The following is a 20,559-nucleotide window of genomic DNA, read 5'->3' as shown; positions in this document are numbered from 1 at the left end:
ATTTTTCAGATTTCCCCCCCCCCTTTAATCTTGGTAGATTTTGGGACCTTGAAAAATCATATGAGAGGACTGTAGCTGAAGCGTGAGAGGGAAGGAAGATTGAAGAAATTATCATACAATGAAATAATCCTATTTATGCCCATGCCAGTCAGGTTGACTCTGACTTCACTTCTAAAGTGTGATTTCCAAAGCAACTTGATTTTCACCAACTTGAATGAGAATTGGTTGGGGAAATATCCAGGAGAATTTAAACCAGTGGTTCTCAATCTTTTTATACCGGCGACCCCGGTCATAAGGATGCACCGCGCATGCGCGGTGCGGCGCGCATGTGCGGCGGTGCCGCATGTGCGGCGGTGCCCCATGCGCGGCGGCGCCCCAAGCGTGCCATGCATGCGCGGCAGTGCCCCCCATGCGTGGCGCACATGCGCGGTGCTGCCAGCTGAGGAAAAAATGGCGGATCGCGTTTGGCGACCCCCGTGAAATGGTTGTTCGACCCCAAATGGGGTCGCGACCCACAGGTTGAGAACCGCTGATTTAAACAGACTTTAATTTGAGGAGTCCTACATGGGTCATAGGGTATGATGGTAATAATAATTCAGCATGCTTAAGTGATGAGTGGAAGTAGTGCCACTAACAGCATTTTAGCAATCTCAGATTTATTTAAACAAAATGGGAGTTCACAACTTATTGAGGAATATAAAAAAAGAACAAGAGAATAATCAATACAGGATATAATTTTAGCAACCAAAATATGAAGCATTGGTACTGTTAATTTGGCAAGAATAGAGTAGAAGGCAGGACAAGAAGCAACGGATGGAAACTAATCAAGGAGAGAAGCAACCTAGAACCAAGGAGAAACTTCCTGACAGTTAGAACAATTAACCAGTGGAACAACCTGCCTCCAGAAGCAGTGAATGCTCCAACACTGGAAATTTTTAAGAAGAGACTGGACAGCCATTTGTCCAAAATGGCATAGGGTTTCCTGCCTGAGCAATGGGTTGGACTAGATGACTTCCAAGATCCCTTCCAACTTTATTACTACTACTATTATTATTATTATAGAATAGAATAACTTTTTGTCACTTTGAATGTACACTAATTGGCATACATTAAAATGAAGTTTCGTTACATCCATCCATTATACACTACATAAATATGACAAAAATAAACAAATACAGAATTATGCATATACCCATGTATATGACACAGAGAAACAACAGTCTAGTTCAGGTTATGTATATGTGCATGGTGAGAAAAACGCTTGCGAGTTTACCAGATGGATGGCATAGGGAACAAAGCTATTACAAAATTGGGTAGTCCTGCTAGAAATATTTCGAAACCTCCTCCCAGAGGGGAACAACAGAAACAGACCATAGAGTGTGTATGTAGGGGGGGGGGTCTTTAACAATGCTTTGAGGTCTAAGCACATAGTGCTTATAAGCAGCATCCCGAACACCAGGGAGTGAGCTTCCTATGATCTTCTTGGCTGTCCTTACCATTCTCTGTATGGACTTTCTATCTGAGGCTCTGCTGCCACCAAACCAGACAGCGATGCAGTTTGCTAAAATGCTCTCAATCCTGCCTCTGTAAAAAGCGGTCAGGACAGAAGGAGAGAGATGTGCTCGCCTCAGGAAATGCAGACGCTTATTTGCACCCTTCACTAAGGATCACGTGTGGAGAGACCAGTTCAGATAGTTAGTTATCTGCACCCCCAGATTCTTAATACTGTTGACCACCTCTACAGCTGCAGCCTTGATACTGAGTGGAGTATGACTATGCCGGCTCTTTCTAAAATCTACAGTGATCTCCTAAATGTGAAGTGTTGATGTTCATCTGCCTAGGATTAAAATAAATAATAAAAACATGATCAGCTGCTCTTTAGTTCAGCATCACCTAGTTTGGCTTACGTGGGTGTAGTAGGATGATGGGATTTGCTCTCCAGTTAGAGAAGCACTGTTTTCAAAATTTACTAAGTATCTATTTCAGTAAAAGTCTTTCACTGTGCAAGCCTTGTGGAGAAACGCAGGCATAGAGACACAAATCTCTGTTGATCCTTTTATTAAGAAATGAAGGATTTCATTTGCAAGGAAGGCGCACGAGTCTGTTTGGCTTCTAATTATACACATTTCCTGTAATGTAAGATTTCGAAATGACAAAAAAATGTTTCCGCCCGGTTTCGAACCGGGGACCTTTCGCGTGTTAGGCGAACGTGATAACCACTACACTACGGAAACTCTGCTGTTGTAAGCTTTTCTTGAAATAGTATTTAGAAAATATAATGAAAACAATTTATTGATTTATTTTTTCAGTATTTTTTTTACATTTTTAAAACTATCCTATTTATTTTCGCAAATACAACACAGAGGAGCTCCAGCTATCCACCCATCCGACTAACCAAATCTTCGATTATATTTTGCCTAATTGTTGTTCTGTTGAGTACTTTTATTGGAGCAAAACAAGGGAATTTTCATTCCGCCCTGCCTTCAACAACGCAGTAGAAATCAAAGACCAGGATATAGTCCTCTAAGGAGCACAGAAGCTTCTCTCCCAACCACGTGCAAAAAGCAGACTCAAAGCAGTTAAAAGAAACGCGTCCCTGGGTGGGCTCGAACCACCAACCTTTCGGTTAACAGCCGAACGCGCTAACCGATTGCGCCACAGAGACTTGCTGATTATTGGCGGTTGCCGCAGACATACTAATACTTTCAGTCCTCTAGAATGTCCTCGCATTTCCTCAAAACAATTGAGCAATCAATTTCCAAAATCAATACATTAGGATCGCAATGTAAGTATATTTTTTCCTGAACAACTAAAGGAAGGTTGGTGCATTCCCTGCATGAAAGCCTTTAAAGTAGCGAACAAAGAGAATTGGCTGAGAACACTAAGAAGTCCGAGATTTCTAAGGCCTCCTTTGTGATTACAATTTCAAAATAATTACGGCCTTTCAATCCGGGCTGTTAAAATTCTGTATAGATTTGCTGTCATCCAGCAAATAATCCAGATTTTTCCAGATTGGAATGAGGCTGCTGCAAACTTGACAACTGCCAGCCACTCTTCCTGGGAATTAGACTTCTCTTCCCCTAATTGGCATCTCCACCTTTGGGAAATGTGCGTTCAAGCTGACAGTGGTGAGGACAAAACTCAGGAAACGCAGCAACTTTGAGATTGAGTCACTTGACAGGTAAACTAGGTAGGTAAATTGAGTAAACGATTAGATTATATGTAGATAGACAGACAGAGACAGATCTACACAGTTTTACGAGGGGAAACGGAAAAGTGTTAAACCCTCTTTCTCCAACAAAGCCTGCTAAATTTAGGATCAGAAAAACAGACTGTGGGATGTCTTTCTGCCAAAGGACTAACCACAGTTTCTAAAGAACTACAGCATTTCAAGTGAAGTCTTTATCTGGTTGCTGCTAAACCAGAAATAATAAGTTCAACTTTCAAATACATTTGAAAGCAAAGAATCTCAGCAATCCATATACATTTTTGAAATTGTACATAGTTTTCAAGTAGAAATACCCTGGTATTTTAAAATGTAAGTGATTACAGTATACATGAATTCTGAATTGGGAACACTGCATTACTACTGTTCTGAATTGAGGTTTTCGCGGGTATTTGTATGTAGGTCTTTGGTTGTTCGGGTTTTCTCCCGCGTAAAATTGGAAGTGTCTTGGCGATGTTTCGACGAAGTCCCATTCGTCATCTTCAGGCTGGTGTTTTCAGCTTCGTGCTTCGGGCAGCAAAGCACGAAGCATGAAGCTGAAAACACCAGCCTGAAGATGACGAATGGGACTTCATCGAAACGTCGCCAAGACATTTCCAATTTTACGTGGGAGAAAACCCGAACAACCAAAGACCTACATACAAACACCCGCGAAAACCTCAGAAAACAAATATATATATATATATATATATATATACACACACATATACACACACACACACATACATACACTAAATAGATTAAAATTGCAGATACCTATTTGTGATTTGCTGCTTTGGAAAATTAATGTATCTAATGCTTCAATTTACATTAACATGTTTTCACAGATGACATAAAAAGATAATACCCTGCAGCCAAACTATGTTAGCTGCTATGTTAGCTGCAATCCTTTACTCCTGAAATTCCATTGACGTGAGAGATGGGATTTTGCTATAATGCAAACTTTTGCCTTTTTGAACCATCACACAAAGAAAACTTGAGTTACCTTTTCTGCACCTCTGAATCTTTCTAAGCACTTTATCATTCAAGCAGTAATAATGCATACCATATTAGTAAAATCTTGCACAAATCCAAACAAAGTATAAAATTATTCCTATTTAACAAAAATATTAAACCAGTGTACATAAACCATATTACAGACAATTGCACATATTGTGGAAAGTTAGTTACTATATACCAATCAGAGATAAACTGAAATGGACAAATTAGAAAAAAAAAGCTATAAAGAATGATAGGTTTTGAGCACAGCAAGATCGATTCAAATTTATTTCAATTGTACACGTCAGGATGTACTATAATTAGTATATCCTTAAGAGTGGTAACAATGGATTGTCAGATGAAAAAAGTCAAATAGAGTGAGAGTTCTTTTAGCCTGCAGCTGACCAATTTATCATATTCATAAATGAAAAGTTGAACTGAATATATTACACACTATCAAATTGCAGACTGTGAAGCCATAAAAAATTTCCATTATGCAAGATAAGGGAGGTAATAACTTCCTCTTTGTGTGGCTGAGTTGCCAAACAGAACTACACAGAAAATCTTCACAAGACAAGCTGTCAGCATGGACCAAGACATGGTTGGATACATTGTTCTTCTGGTGATTGTCACCCTCCTAAGTGTCATCCAAAATGGTAAGGCTGAAGATCGTATATGAAACCAAAAATTGTATACAAACCCCAGAAAGAAGGATATATTTTGCTTTCGGTGGGTGGATTGAATAAGATGTGTTTTCATGGACTTGTTTTTGAATGCCTTCATGCCTGTTGATATCATTTGAAAATTTCCAAATATCTGCTTTCCTTTTTTTTTTCAACGTTGGGGGTTACCTGGGTCAAACTTAGCAATTTTAATATTATGTTTTTAAATTTTCAATATGGATTAATAGTATGGACCTTCAACTAAAATTAACTTGATGAAAATTGTAAGAGAAAAAGTTGGATGTGGCAATTACAAACTGGAGTAGAAATTTATTATCCAGTACTATATTCACATGACTTGAAGTATTGACTTGGCCTTAATCCCTCAGCTCTCAAATATATGATGTAGCATCAGAGGGGTTTCTTAAGGGCAATAGCTCTGGCTCTTCCTACCTCAAGAGGTTAAATTCCCTTGCTTTTTAATGATCCACCATTTAAATCCATCCCTTTGATATTGTTAAAACTAACAAGAACTCCTATGTCTGTTTTCTCTTTGCAGCTCTTTTAGTTTCTTGTGAATTATAGTAAGTTTTTACAAATTTCTTGAAAGTTATTTTGAGCAACATTTTTTTCAGAGGAAAGGATATATATTTCTTTCTAACAACAGCTATAACTATAACAACTATCTGCCTTGTACTGATTCTGGCTTCTTGATTCATAAATTTGAGTATTGGCTAAACTCTACAATGATTGGAGAAGTTCTACAGGTGTTTAGAGTGGAAATGCCAGGAATTAAGTCTGGAATCTTTGCATGTAAAACATGGGATCTTCCACTCAGTTGCAAGTCTTCCATTTCATTTCCTTGTTCTCTGCTGGGCTGGATGAGATGATAAAAATGTCTGGGGAAGGTAATGGGAGTGATAAGAGGAAGAAGGATTAGGCCATTTCCTCACTAGTCATTTACAGCATCTTTTTGAATCTTCCAACCATCCTTGTGCTGAAATATTAGACATTTATACTGCCTAGCTAGTAGGATAATGGCCTTAATAATGCTCTGTTTTTAAGACTTTAATTTCAGTACACAGATGTTCAGGCAAGCTTCATATTCAACTCAGATGGTGGTGAAAATTCCAGATGAAGAGCTGAACACCAAAAAAAAAAAAAAAGTGGGGGGGGGGACAAAGAAAGAACCCTACTGCAGATGTATTGAAACAATGTGTATTTATGTGTACAGGAATAAAACCATACTGTACATTCCATTTTGTTTAAAATGGATTGGAAGTAACTTTACTGGCAATCTTTTATTTTCTTTCTTTAGGTTCACTCCTTGAAATAGTAGCATGAGAAATAACCGGACACAAAAAGTGGCATGTAACCATGCCACAAAGACGTCCTGGCAACATTTTTTTTCTGTTAAGTTCTATGGCATTGCTTTCATCAAGTTGTCAGCCTATGAGTGGGTATTTAGCTATAGTACTAGTACTAAGCCAGCCTCGGTTGTGTAAAATCTCGTAGGCTCTATCAACCAATGCCAGGGAACAAAGGCAATAGAAGCAGAATAAAATCAGCACATTACATACTAGTAGAATTTCCAACTGATTCAAGAACCAATGGAGAGCGCATCAACTCAACCATGGGAAAAGACAGCTAAAGAGGGTCTTTCTAGGACAGTGTTTCTCAACCTTGACAATTTTAAGGCATGTGAACTTCAACTCCCAGAATTCCACAGCCAGCAATGCTGGCTGTGGAATTCTGGGAGTTGAAGTCCACATGCCTTAAAATTGTCAAGGTTGAGAAACACTGTTCTAGGATAATATTTTCTAAGGCTAGATTGGAATCATTTACTTTACCTGACATTTTTTTCTTAAGACATTGAAGAATATTTCCACTCTTTTACAGCCCGATATAATATTTTGAAGTTCCCAAATCATTTAATAAGAAGAGAAAGAAGAATAAAAAGTGAGGGGTGCTTGGTGCTCTCTGAGCTTGGTTGTTCTTGCAGACATTTCATTCCCAAACTAGGTAACATCGAAGCTAGCACTGACGATGTTACCTAGTTTGGGTAATGAAATGTCTGCAAGAAAACAACCAAGCTCAGAGAGCACCAAGGACTCCTCATTTCAACTCTGAGCTACAAATTTTCTTCTTTAAAAGAAAAGAGTATTTAGAAGTGAAATTTAAAGCAGAGAAGAGAGATGCCAATCTTCCTCTGCCGTAGACCAGAATAAAATTAAAACATTAAAATATAATAAAACAGAATAGAACAAGACATAATAGTGTATTGCAATTAATGGTGGAATCATCAATAATTGACCAAAAACTGCCTAATTTTACAGACAGTGTAGCAGAATTTAGCTATGTTCAAAGATGTTTTCATCATACTGATCAACTGCAGCAGCTCTACATAAAAGAGATCAGAATTTCCCAGATATTTTGTCAGGTAAGGTGTTTATAAAATGAGCCTCTGAGTCCTTACAGAGCAGGGGTTTTCAAACATGGCCCTTTTAGGATTTGTGGACTTCAACTCCCAGAATTCCTCAGCCAGACATGCTGGCTGAGGAATTCTGGGAGTTGAAGTCCACAAGTCTTAAAAGGGCCAAGTTTGAAGACCCTGTTATAGAGGTGCAATATAACTGTCAATGCTGCTAACATCGGATGTTTTTGCATTGACAACAGATGGAAATGTAGCCATCTTTTACTTTTTGCTTTTAGAGTTAGATTATGCTGGGAGGGGGGATGTGAATGAGAGCCCAGCTAGACACAACAACACTAAACCTAGCAGTTACAAGGTTATTGTAACCAGAGCTGATAAGGAATTGGGGCTGGAGAACTGGAGAGGAAGCTTCAAGCTAATTGGGGAATGTGATTTATGACTGTTAATTAGAGGAGGGAATTGTGCTTTGATACTATGTGCTCAGGGGAGGGGAATTAAGTTTTTGGGTTCGATTATGCAGTGCCAATATTATGCCAATATTATGCTACTCAAAATAAAGATTCTTTAAGGCCTTGAAGTTCTTTTGAAGAGTTTCATCTGTCAGAACCATGACAATAACAGGACTTGAGTTGCGGTTTCAATAGCCCTTTATCCACAGGGGCACAGTCTCAGCCCGTATCTCAATATTTTTGTATCAGCCCTCCAGAATTGCTGTGGGGAGAACATTACAATGTGTTAGAGTTAGGGTCCTCCAAAATTTAGAGATAGTTATATAAATATCTTGTTGATTTGTGAAGAGAAGACTGACTGTTAAAGAAACCATTCTTGGGTAGACAGATGGATCCTGTTGGACTTCCTGATTTTTAATACATTGTCTAAATGCACTAAGTGCATGCTCATAGCCCATCAATAGGAATTCCTCCTTGCAGAAGCTGATATGTTGGAGTTTAAGTGAAATAGTCCTAATCCATGTTGACTTATAATTATCCTCCATAAGAAGAGGGCTGAGACCTGTAGGAAAGAACAGTAATTTCAGTCAGCATGCTATAATGCAAATCCATCCATCTGTTTCAATCTTGTACAATCGGCCTCCCTCCTTACTACTGGATTAGAAACATAGGGTGCAATAGCCCTTAGAAATTTGGATTGCACTCTTTTGAGAGGGTAAAAGAGGAATAAGGTCCTAGCTAAACACAGAAAAGTAGTGTTTTTTCCTGTTAATTTTTTTATGATTTATCTCATTATGCTCTCACTTTTTCATATACCTTCTTCCTGCTTCCTGCTTCAAAGTAATCTGTATTTTAAACTAAATGAAGGAAATATGGGAAATTATTTCCAGCACTGAAAGAGAGTGGGTGTGGAAAGAGTTAAATTCCATCATGATAGTGCTTCTCCTCTGAAATGTTCCACAGAAATGCCTTTATTTTTTAAAAAATGGAATCCAGGCTTCATAGCTATGTGCAGATAAGGTCCAGATGAGGTCAGAAGTACAATCTTCAGGCAGGAATAGCTGAATTTTCTGTTACCTTAAAGGCAGGGAGAATGACACATAACTCCACCGCTGCTCCGGTTTTGTGAATCAATCTGCAGCTGACCTGGATGCATAGATATGAGTGCAAAGCACAGGCAAAGGAAGTACAACATTTGGAAACAACGTTGAGGTTTCATTTCAGGAAGTTGTGATGCAACTATGTAAATGGACCTTGGTCATTCAGGAAAAAAAATAAAAAATAAAAAAAAGAAGACGAGTCTTTCAGATAATTGCGTTAAAGTGCTTCCACCAGGCCTTGAGCTGGCAGGTAAGCATGTTGAACATCAACTATGCTGTCCCCATAGTCATCCTTCTTGTGTCACAGAAATCAGGCCAGCTTTCCTTTTCCTGGAGCCAAGTCATAGAAGGCAACTGGGATTTCTCTGGTTCCATTTTTCCATCCATCACATTTAAAATGTGATGATGATGATTTTGATGTGTTAAGCCACTTGCTTAATGAGGGGGTGAAGTGGAAGGGAGCTTTTTCAGAATTCATGCTTAGGATGACTCTTCCTCCACACCTAGAAACAGGCAATTGGGGTGTTTCTGAACATGGATTTATCACTTTAGTACAACAGAAGCCTGTGTTCAAAAATAGCCTGGGTTACAAGTCACACGTGCACCCTAGAATGTGGCATGAAACAAAATAAGATGACAAAAACTAACATAAACTAATATTAAGTAAAGAAGAAAAAAGCAACAGATCATAGAAAAAGCAGAAAATGCAAGAAAAGAAAGAGATAAAAGAAAAAGCAAAAAGTGGAAGAAAAGTTTTGACTTCATGACCAGCAATGTCTGAAAGTATCTAAGAAATAACTATAAAGATAGTAATTGTGATTGATCAAAGCATAATAACAATAATCACAAATGGCATCTTAGTATGTCAAAGCCAGAACAGTGTTGAATATACAACCCCCCCCCCACACACACACAGACACACATGTATACCAATGCTTTGATATCACAGTGACAGTTTTAAAATTCATCCTTGATGGAGGCCTTGAAGACCCAGATCTCTGGAAAAGACTGTAATGCTGAGAAAGATGGAAGGAAAAAGAAAGCTGACCAGCAGCAAGATGGATGGACATGGTGGTGATGGGTTCATCACTGAAGATCTGAAAGACTAGGTTAGCAATAGATTGTCTGGGAGAAAATGTGGTCTTTAGGAGTAAAACAATGATTTAATGGCACATAGTCAATCAATCAAGTAAGAAAGCAAAAAATTAAAGAACAGCCATGCCAAATCAATGTTGGCAGAAGCAGTAGAAAAGCATTTAATGGTGGCAGAAGGAAGAACATACCTCTTTCCTAGTTTAAATTCACTTTCTGGGTGGCACAGGATTAGTGCCTTCTCTTTAAATACAGGACTAGAGTTTTTTTAAGCCCATCTTTATATGAAGCCCCAATTAGACTAACAATACCAGAGAGGCATTACAATGGCAGATGCTTCTGTAGAAACCAAGGGTGCAACCTATCCTATAGCCTCAGCTGAAAAGGCAGATTCTAGCCCTTGGAAGGGAACAGGTGTGCCAGTCTGAGCTGAACAGATGCCAATGCATGGTTGCACCAGCAACAATATCATCAATGAAGCAGGCTAAACATGGCAAGAGAAGAGGGAAAATGCTACTTTAACAGGAGCACAGCTAAGGATGATTTTGAGCTTCCTCAGCTCTTTGTGTTGGGGATGACACAAAGACTATTTGATGTGGACATGAAGAAAGTGGCTACTGGGGCATTGTCACGCAGCAGTTAAGGGGAAGTGACAAAAGTCCTTAGTAATCACTACTTTTTCTCAATAGAGCACACTAGTATCTCTCTTCCTTCTTCTGTTCAGTATTGTTCTTTGCATGCAGATGGAGATATAATTGTGAGCTAGCAGCTTGACAGTAGTGGTTTCAAAGTTCCCTATCTGCAGAAAAGTCGGCCTAGAAACTTCCCAATACAAGTAGTCCTCGATGTACGACCACAGTTGAGCCCCAAATTTCAGTTGCTAAGCAAGACAGTTGTTAAGTGAATTTTGTTCCAGTTTGCGTATTAAGCAAATTAATTAATTAAGCAAGTCAGTTCATTTCATCTTTCATTGTTTTGAACTTTCCCAGGTTTAAGCTTCTTATATTCCACATTCACATTGTAATTCTGTCTTTCAACCTTTGGATTTTATTTTTCTGCATGGCAGCCTGGACAACTAGATGCCTCTGAGGCTTTATTCTAGCTATGCCATAAACATCATTTGTTTTCTAAATGATCTTCAGTTCTTCCTTGTTCCATGTTAAGTGCTATCCAACCCAACAGGTCTATTATCAGCACTGTATTACCAATCATTTTATATTTTCTATCCATGTGATTTTCTTAATAAAGTACATTACCTTCTTCCACGCAATATGAAATTATGCCTTTGCCATTGTCCCTAAAACTGTAATTTGCTTCCAGCATCTTACTATATCGCTGTTGCCCATTTGCTTTAGCTGGACAGCTGGGATGACCTTCACACCTTGGATGACCTTGTTGAGATTATATACTCTTGGCATATACTCCTCCAATAAACACCTCACCATTACCACAGTGAGGTGGCACAGCAGGATTTTGAGGGCATGGGAAGAAGGCTTTCAACAGGTTGGGTAAATTGTTGTATCTAACCATACTATTCTGAATTTTAAAAAACTATCTGTTGCAATGCAATATTTCTGTTTCATACTGACATTTTGCTAGCTAGCTATTATATTGTCATAGAAATATTTTCACATATTTTAGCAGATTGCTGTTTTAAAATAATAAAATAAAAAATAAAACTAATAATTTTAACTGTTTGCTTAATATGAATGTTTCACGTTGCTGTTTTTGATATTATAATTATATTCATGTATCTTAGTAACTTTGGTGTTCTACATCAAGAAAAAGCAAAACCTACAATAAAAATTCATTGTGCTTTTTTAAAAAAAAAACCCTCAGCCTTTTTTGCAAGCAAAGTGGAACAGGAAAGCAAAAACACCACTGGCAAAACAAATCAGAAGTGTTGTCCATCCACCTTTGACCGTGTCTTTACTGCCAAGTGAGTATTCCTTTTCACATTAATGTTCAAAGAGAGAGAGAGAAAGTTCCATATATTTTATTTATTCTTAACTGTTGCAGATGTGGCTGCAAGAATGGCAGAATCTAAAGAGGTATTCTGGAACTCAAATCTTGCTAAAGCTGCTAAATATACCTGTTCAGGGCTTTTTTTTTTCTCATAGAACGCCCAGAATGGAGTTCCAGCACCTTTTTGGGATGGAACCTTGTCGGGTAGGCAAGGCAGGTTGTCTGACGTGTGAGTTCCGGCACCTTTTTTTTTTTTTTTTTTACAAAAAAAGCACTGTACCTGTTACAGAAGTAGCTTTCCTGGGAATTTGTGGAGCCAAGCTATACAGCAATTTGATTTTAAACACAATTCCTATCTACCTCACCAGCCCTAGAAGGCTGGCCTTCAATTATGAAGCTATTTCTTGGTTAAGCCAATGGAGATAACAGGGCATTTCACCTACACACTTGGGCTGCAAGACTCCAGACAACCTTTAATGGATAGTAAAGGGTTAATGTTTTTTGTTTCTCTTTGCGGTCTTTTCATGATCATGCAGACTTTTGTAACCCAAATCTGGTAGCCCCAGCACTCAGTGGTCTCTAATTCAACTGTTGTATGCATAGTGAGAAAATTCTCCAATCACGTGTACAAAGCAAAATCAGGGATGTCCACACACAATACAATTTTTAAAGAAGGTGGCAACAACGGTGCCATCAACTCTCCACTTGCTTCCCATGTGTGTTTGTGGGTATCTCAATCACAAACTAATATATATTACAAACTAATAAAACTAAAAGCAGAAAGGAAAAGAGAGGCAAAAAAAAGAAAAAAGACAAAAGCACAAAAAGAAAAAGAAATAGAAAGAAGAAACTTCAGATTTCCTTTGCAGCAAATATGTAGAATTACAAATTATCACTTGTTGTATGATTACAAAAGAAAGTTCACTCTTTTTTTTCTTTTTTTTTCTTTCTTTACCAGTTTCAAGTTTTTTTTATTAATTTTACAATATTACATTTACATATTTGAAAAGTAGCGTGGCGACTGAGCACAGTAATTCTGTTACATTTGAATATCATCAGTACAAATCTCAAATTATTACAACAAACTAATTCTCTCTCTTTCCCCCATGATATCTACTGTCATGTTCAAACCAATACAGTTCTTATTCTATTAATCAAACAAAAATACCTTTCTAATATTCATCAATAATATTCAGTCTATACATATCTTAATTAATTTGACATTCCACCTTTTAGACAATAACCTAGTAAGTTTTTCTTAACTTTAATTTGCCATTGATATTTAAATTTAACATTTGATCTTTATCGTTTCCAGGTTTTAAATGATCCCAATTTCTAAGTCTCCTATCTCACATTTGGAGCTAATAACTTTTTTTTCTTTTCTTCCTTTTACTTCCTTCCTTTCTTCCTTTCCAGAAAGAGAAAAAAAAAAAGAAAATAAACCACCAACATTTATACCACAAACCCATAAACAAATTTAATTATTAGTACTTATACTTTTAAGTTTTACTTAACTTTTGTCTCAACTCATAACAATATCTTAAATTCAAATCTTAATTATTTGTAGACATTCAGATTACATTTAATATTTAATTTTTCCAAATTTTAATTAAACACAATTCCTTTATCCCAATTGCTCATACATTCTAATATTTAAAATACACACCTTATATATAACTTCTACTCTCTATCTTACCCATCTAATGACAATATAATATTTTTATTTCAACATATTTCTAGTTTTTATATGACCAAAATTTTCTTTATCTCAAATCGTACAATGTCTTGTGTCCAGAATACATATTCTATCTATTTAGATATATTCTATTTTAGATCTCATATATAGATCAGAACCCCAATCTTTTTCAATCTTATTCTAGCTTTTTTCCTCTGCCAGGTCATTTTTCATATTTTTGCCTTTAAATCATCAAAAAAAATCTCCTTGTATTGTTGTGGCTATTGTTTGATATTGATAAGAACATCCAGTTGATGTTTTCTTAAGAGGACTTGATTTAGCCAATAGTCTCTTTATTTTTCCAGTTCGATGCAGTTGTCCCCAAGTATTTATCTTCTCTTTCATCTGTTTTTCTTGTTTATCTTCAAATTCCTTCTGGTTTATAAGAAACACCCTTTCCTTGTTTTCTATTACCAATTTCTTTTTTGTGTTTTCTATTGTCTGTATTTGTTGAGTATCTAAGTCTTCTGTCATAACATTTGGTTGTTTCACTTTCTCTATAGAATTCTGTATAGATAATTCTTTGATTGAAGTCATAGTTTGAGTTTGTATATCCAGAGCTTGCATACGTAGAGTTTGCATCATCACTTTTAACATACAAAGAATTTGTTCCTGTACTTCCTCTATAGAAGAAATCCTTTCCTGTTCTCCTTCCATTGTAATATATTAAACTCAAGAGAAAGAAACTGACAGTCAGAAAGTCCACCAAATAGGGAGCTGAGCTGAATTTTGCAGATGGAGTTTCAAGGTTATTTTTTATCTTGTCTATTTTCAAAGCTATCAACAAGTTTCTTAGAGAGTAACAGGTTATGTCTTAGAGTTAGTTGGATCTTTTTAATTTTTTTCACTCTATTTTAAGGGGGGGGACCCCAAATCTTCAATAGTAATTAGAATAAAAATCAAGGAAGAAATATATATAGAGAGAGCAGAAAGTTGCAAATCTTATAATCCACCAATTTTAGGAAATAGGATTCCAATTAAGATCTCAGTATTTTTCCAACGTTTTAAACTCCCAAGTGGTTGATAGCTGCTGTTTCTGGAGGGAGGGCTAGAATCCCCCTTCCCTCACCACAGGGGGGAAAGTACTTTAGCAGCTTGTGCAGGTAATTAAGTAGTTAGGATGTAAGAGAGGCAAACCTCACCGAGTCCTGTCCACGCTGCTTTGAAGTTGTCAGATGGTAGTGTGACTTCGGCTGTTTGCAGCCTAGGGATGAGCCATATTTCTATGGCCGGTCCTTTCGATCACCAGTTTGGAGGGATCGCCTGGTCTGACGGAAGAGTTGCTGCTCTCCCGGGATCCAACAAAAGCCCCTCCTTGCTGGTCACCTCTTCGGGGTGACTTTAGGCCCTTTTCAGGGCCCCCCAGCGATGCAAAACTGAACAGGGGAGAGAGAGCAAGTCTCCCAACCGTCCATGGCGGCTGTGTGACGAACCGGAAGTCAAAAATTCACTCTTTACTATTATCCATTTTTTCCTAATCATCAAAACCACAAATTATAAATGCATTTATTCCATTTTTTTGTAAAAAGTCTATAAGGTGCTTTCAGTCAATCATAAATGTACTGTAGATATTGTTTTTTCCTCTAGCCAAGTTAATTTAGCCATCTCAACAAGTTTCAACAAGAAACCAAAGCCAGGTTTTTGAATTTTCCAGAACCTTAGAAGAGAGGGCACCATCCTTATCCCCAGGCGAGGTGCTCCTTTCAGAGGGTGGAATTTATGATTAAAAATTTAATTTATGAATCCATTATTAAATGTGTGTGCCATCTGACTCTCAACAACTCCTTGGTTTTTCTGCTTTGCCTCCTAACAAATATACCATATTCTGTTTGTTGAACTTGAGAATAATTTTACTTTCATGTATTTCAGTTGAAATTTCACTTTGAAATATATATTTATACCATACATGCACACACACAAACACCCCCACACAGCACACCCACACTCACTTTTTAAAAGCATAGTTTTAATGTTCCCCTAACATATTGTATTTTATACATTACTTCCTTAATATATGCACATTTGATAAGATTTTTCCAGTTTTTAAATTCATGTAACTGCTGGCTGTTTCACCGCAAAATACAAAGAAATGTAAATCATGAAAACAAGAAATTGGATACTTGCAAGCTAAACAAATCTCTAATGCATCATTGGCAATGGCCATACAGTCTCCTAGGTAAAACAGAGCACTGAGTGATACCTATGTTGAACTAAACTTTGTGTAAATACTATTTATGCTGAACAATTTTATTTAAGACCTTTAACAGATTAAGAAGCAAAACAGGATTTATATAAGTAGTTTATATACTACTTGTTAACTACTTTTTAAAATTTCATGGCTATGGATACATTATCTTAATCTCAGTAGAATGTGCCCTTACTCTTCCTCTTCCTAATTTTACTCTAGCCAAAATTGCAGAGATGCCTATCCTACCTTTCTTGCTGTCCTTTGGTGTGCTGGCCTGCTGTGCAGCCAAGGTAGGTAATCCACACTTCAGATCCTGCTCTTCAGTCTAAAAAGCTCCCAGAGACGGTCCCCAACTGTTGGTTTATGTAATAAAACATAACAAAAGGAAAAATGGGTGGAGAAAGGAAAGGGAAATAATAGATGCTAATTCTTATCATTACATGGACCTTATATTAAAATTTATTTCCCCAATCCCTTTTATGAGAATAACAGAGTTGAAATGGACCTTGGAGGTCTTCTAGTCCAACTCATAGCTCAAGCAGAAAACACTATACCATTTCACACAAATGGTTGTACCATCTCTTCTTAAAAACCTCCAGTGCTGAAGCATCCACAGCTTCTGAAGGCAAGTTGTTCCACTGATTAAGAACAAATTTTTCTAAATTCTCCTTTTGAAAGATTCTTGCTAGAGAGATCAAGATAAGTAAGGGAGGTGGCTCCATTCAAAAGCTATGGGAAGAGATCTAATAATATAAATATCATCCTAAGGCATACACATAGATATTTTATAGCACGATGTTGGCTATAAACAGCTGTTTTCATAAACAGCAATGTCTGTTAATCATGGTTCCTGGTTTAGCACAGTATATGAAACCAACGAGCTGTGGCCTAGACATCATGGGCATCTGCAGAAGGACATATGATATGTGCATTATGATATCATTGTGGCTTCTACCAGATGCTTATGTAAACTATAGCATATATGACTTATAATGATGTGTGAAGTCAGCCCATCTAAAAACAGGTTCTTCCTTTCTTTATTTTAGTTGCGGCTGCCTTTGCTGGATTGATGTATTTGTTTGTGAGACAAAAATACTTTGTTGGCTACATGGGAGAAAGGACCCAGAGGTAAATCCATCATTTTTTTCCCAGAACTGTCAGATGAGCATTTGAGTTATTTCTCCCTTCTGCCAGTGCTACAATTACTAATCCCATATTCGGTAATTCTAATTTGTCTCTCTCCAGATGTTTTAAACTACATCTCCCATAATCAGCTGAAATTGCAAGAGTTGTAGTGCAAAACATCTGGAAAAAACTAAGCCAGGCAAGACTGTTTCAGATTTGCCCTCTCAAGCTAATTCAGTCTGACAAATAAAAGATGAAAAGTCTGCCATTTTAAATAGGATTGGGGGATTGCCAGGCAGAGCAGGAAATGAATAGAATAAAGGAAATAGATCTACCTTGTTTTGTTCTCTGCAGTTCCTTGTGCTTTAAATCCATATGCAAACAACATTCATATATTCATTTATTTTATTAAGTTTATTTGCCTCCCATCTTGCAGTTCTAGGCAACTCGGAGTGTCTTATATGCTTGAGTTACATATGTGCAGTGCATCTATCTGTCACATATACAGTATATAGTTATATACGAATGAGTTACTACATATATAAACTGACAATTTATAGCACACCCAGAGGATCAGCCTTCTCCTTCACAAACACTCTAACATTGTTCCTCACTATTCAGACAATTCCATACCCTTTCTGAGATCAGGATGCTGAAAACAAATTGGAACTATGCTGAGATCAGTAACTTATTTCTAATGGCTACCATGTGCATGGTGGCTATTGGGTTTCTTACAAAGACAGTATAGTGGAACAGAAGGGGTTATTATATCCTGAAACTAAGTGTAAATTCAAAATTACTTAACACAGAACAGTTGAGTCTTAAGTATTTAGAGATCGTGAGAGTGCACTTTTGCAGAGTGCATATGAAGAACTTAATGTTAGATTACAAAGAAGTTAGATTCAAAACATAACATAGAAGACCACAAAAAAGTTCATCAACCTTCCTTGGATTAGAACATCCCTTTCATCCTGTTTGCCTTTACCAGTGTCAAGCACCACTTGTTTCATAGCCACTGCACTGTTTTATATACAGGACACACCAACTTATAGCAGTAAGCACTGGGATTATGGGATAGTCAGCTAAAGCAGAAGCAAGCAATATTTTTGCAACTTTTAATTTTTTTAAAAAAAAATATTTAATATGTATAATATTTAACAAAAGTTTATGATATTAGCAGGAGGAGTGGTACTAGAATTTTCAGCCCCTATTGGGTAGGGATGGGTGCTGTTATTTGGATTCCTAAAACTGTTTTCAGGGGTTTACTGTATTCTAGTGATGATTTTTTTAAAAAAAATGAAAAAAATTACATTGCCAAAATCGTCAATAAGTCATCTTAAGTAGACATAAATTAAGAGGCATATTAATCTATCCCTATATATTTTAAAATGTATTGCATCAAATTTATATGCTACCATAATTTCACAACTCTGCTGCAGAGATATGGGTTCATGCAAAATTTTACTCCATCTAAACTATACTGTACTCAAATGGATCTTGCTTTGATAAGAGGTTCAGAGATTTTGATATTTCCTAATGAACTAATAACATTCTTCCATTCTCATTTAAGCACTCCTGGTTACATCTTTGGAAAACGCATCATATTTTTTCTGTTCCTGATGTCTGTTGCTGGAGTCCTCAATTATTACCTGGGTGTCTTTTTTGGAAGTGACTTTCAAATATATATAAAAACTATAACCAATACTATCTCTCCACTATTGCTCATTCCTTAAATCCTTATAGAATTGAAGGTGAGATAGCACAGAAGAGATATTTGTACTTAGCCAATCAATATTTGGAGGAAAAAGGTTGAAATGGATGCATAAATCTCCTCTTAGATTGCCATAAATCTAATGCTCCTAGACTTGTAGTTTTGATTTAACACAGCTTTTTTCATCCTACAAGAAAGTGATTTATTGTACCCAATCAGCAGATTTGTGGTTGGAGAAGAAGTTATAGAACTCACCATAGGTTTAGTCACTGTAGTTTTCTATTATTTTTGGTTTTATTTACTTTGCTTTTAATATAAGATAAAAAGAAATAAGTGTCTGATTTTACATCAAAATGTCCATTGATTGTCAGTCCTTATCAATCAAATTCAGGTTGTTCTTCAGAGTATAGATTCAATCGCTAGGTAATTATCCTCAACCCAGAGAGTTTAATTTAATAATAAAACAGAAAATAAGTCTTTAGCTGGATTGTTTTGCATCATGTTGGCATTTAAAATGAAGTTGTTCATAATGATGAAATTAGTTCTTTAGTCTGTATACTGTGATCGTATGTATTTCTCAGAGCATAGTACCAGATGTAATATTGTGCACACAAAACAGGCAAATCACTAACATTAATATTGTTTTTTTCAAATGGCTTTTATTTTGAGATAAAATGATGCCATTATATTTTCCACTATACAAGTTGTTTTCACATTTGCATGTCTTGCAGAATATGTCTTTGTATTTGCCTTTTCAGATGTAGTCTGTATATGAAATGATAGTTGCAGAAGGAATCCACAAAGTGTTAGCTGCAAAATAAATTACATTTTCCCCAAGATTCTGTGATTTTGTGTTTCTTTTTCATTTGAAGCAAGCAAGATCTGCAACAATTTGCAGTGCAGAACACTTTTTCCCAGGGATTAAGCTAAGTGAGCAGCCATGCTTCTTTTGAGAAGTTGGAATTTTTAAAAAATTGTTTACCATAATAACTTATAAGAACTGATGAATAAGTAGGACATTTTAATGAGAAAGTGATACTATTTTGCAGGAGAGCAAATGCAGTCTTCTGTTGAACAGTTTCTCTTCATGACCTTTTATTTAAGTGAAAAATAGTTGCTGCCTTCCCTAGGAAGAGTCACGGCTGCAGACAGATTTCATTTCATCCTAAGAGCAAAACAAGAAAGAATACTTTGGAGCTGCAGATAAAAAAGAATGTAATTGTTGTCTAATGAGACACTGAGATGAATAAGCAAAGCAAGTTATGACATCCCTTGTACTGGGAGATGCACAAACATCAGCACAATACATCAATGGCTATAACACAATTAATTCTGCATCATGTCAGATGACCTTTAAAGGTCACTGTGGAGATCTGAAGGCCTCTATTAGCGGGAAGATTATGTAGCACCACAATAAGGCCAAAATCTCAACTACATTTCAGGATTCATTATAATCTGGATTAATCCAAGGAAAACTGAACTTCTTTATTTCAGTACATCTATTTATTTAGTTGCTGTTTTAAGAAATGTTTTAAGTTCAGCATCTTTAGCAATTCAAACTTTAACCCAACTGTACTCTACAGTCATATCAATTTCTTACAAGAAGATTTATCGTGTGTAACTAGCAGACACAATCTGGAAAAGGGAGGTATTATATTAACCAATATAATACCAATAGTTTGGGTCAATTTTAATTAGATGTAAATTAAATTAAATCAAATTTGGCTTTTAACTTTGCCTTATCCACTTCTTTGCCCAGGTCTCCTGGTTTTGAAGCACAATCCCTTATATGCTACTTGGAAACCTAATGTGATCCCCCATCTCCTGATCCTCTAAGTCAATGTTTTGCAACTTTGTCAACTTTAAGTTGTATGGACTTCAACTCCCAGAATTC

The 20,559-nt window shown here is 36.7% G+C and overlaps 1 protein-coding gene and 2 non-coding genes across 6 annotated transcripts; 1 reads left to right on the top strand and 2 right to left on the bottom strand.

Moving 5' to 3' along the window:
• Nucleotides 1-2,161: 2,161 nt before the first annotated feature.
• Nucleotides 2,162-2,234, bottom strand: TRNAV-AAC. Its single transcript has one exon. It is a non-coding gene; the product is annotated as a tRNA-Val (tRNA).
• Nucleotides 2,235-2,591: 357 nt separating this feature from the next.
• On the bottom strand, nucleotides 2,592-2,665 carry TRNAN-GUU. Its single transcript has one exon. It is a non-coding gene; the product is annotated as a tRNA-Asn (tRNA).
• A 2-nt stretch (nucleotides 2,666-2,667) lies between these two features.
• LOC120299142 (arachidonate 5-lipoxygenase activating protein) lies at nucleotides 2,668-19,504 on the top strand. Of its 4 annotated transcripts, none has more exons than XM_039323622.1 (6): nucleotides 2,668-2,785; nucleotides 4,672-4,860; nucleotides 11,781-11,880; nucleotides 16,049-16,119; nucleotides 16,876-16,957; nucleotides 18,525-19,504. In XM_039323622.1, the coding sequence occupies exons 2-6, from the start codon at nucleotides 4,791-4,793 to the stop codon at nucleotides 18,685-18,687; spliced, it is 486 nt and encodes a 161-aa protein (XP_039179556.1). In that variant the 5' UTR covers nucleotides 2,668-2,785; nucleotides 4,672-4,790; the 3' UTR covers nucleotides 18,688-19,504. The 4 variants fall into 4 exon arrangements, with proteins under 4 accessions (XP_039179556.1, XP_039179558.1, XP_039179557.1 ...); XM_039323624.1 differs by having other exon boundaries at nucleotides 2,768-2,785; nucleotides 4,754-4,860; XM_039323623.1 differs by lacking the exon at nucleotides 2,668-2,785 and adding an exon at nucleotides 2,871-3,190.
• Nucleotides 19,505-20,559: the final 1,055 nt, after the last annotated feature.

This window comes from Crotalus tigris, unplaced genomic scaffold, assembly GCF_016545835.1.
Source record: "Crotalus tigris isolate CLP2741 ecotype Arizona unplaced genomic scaffold, ASM1654583v1 scf7180000024280.1573445, whole genome shotgun sequence".
Taxonomy (NCBI): Eukaryota; Metazoa; Chordata; class Lepidosauria; order Squamata; family Viperidae; genus Crotalus; species Crotalus tigris.
Note: the sequence above shows the minus strand (reverse complement) of the source record. Positions and strands in the feature narration are given on the sequence as shown.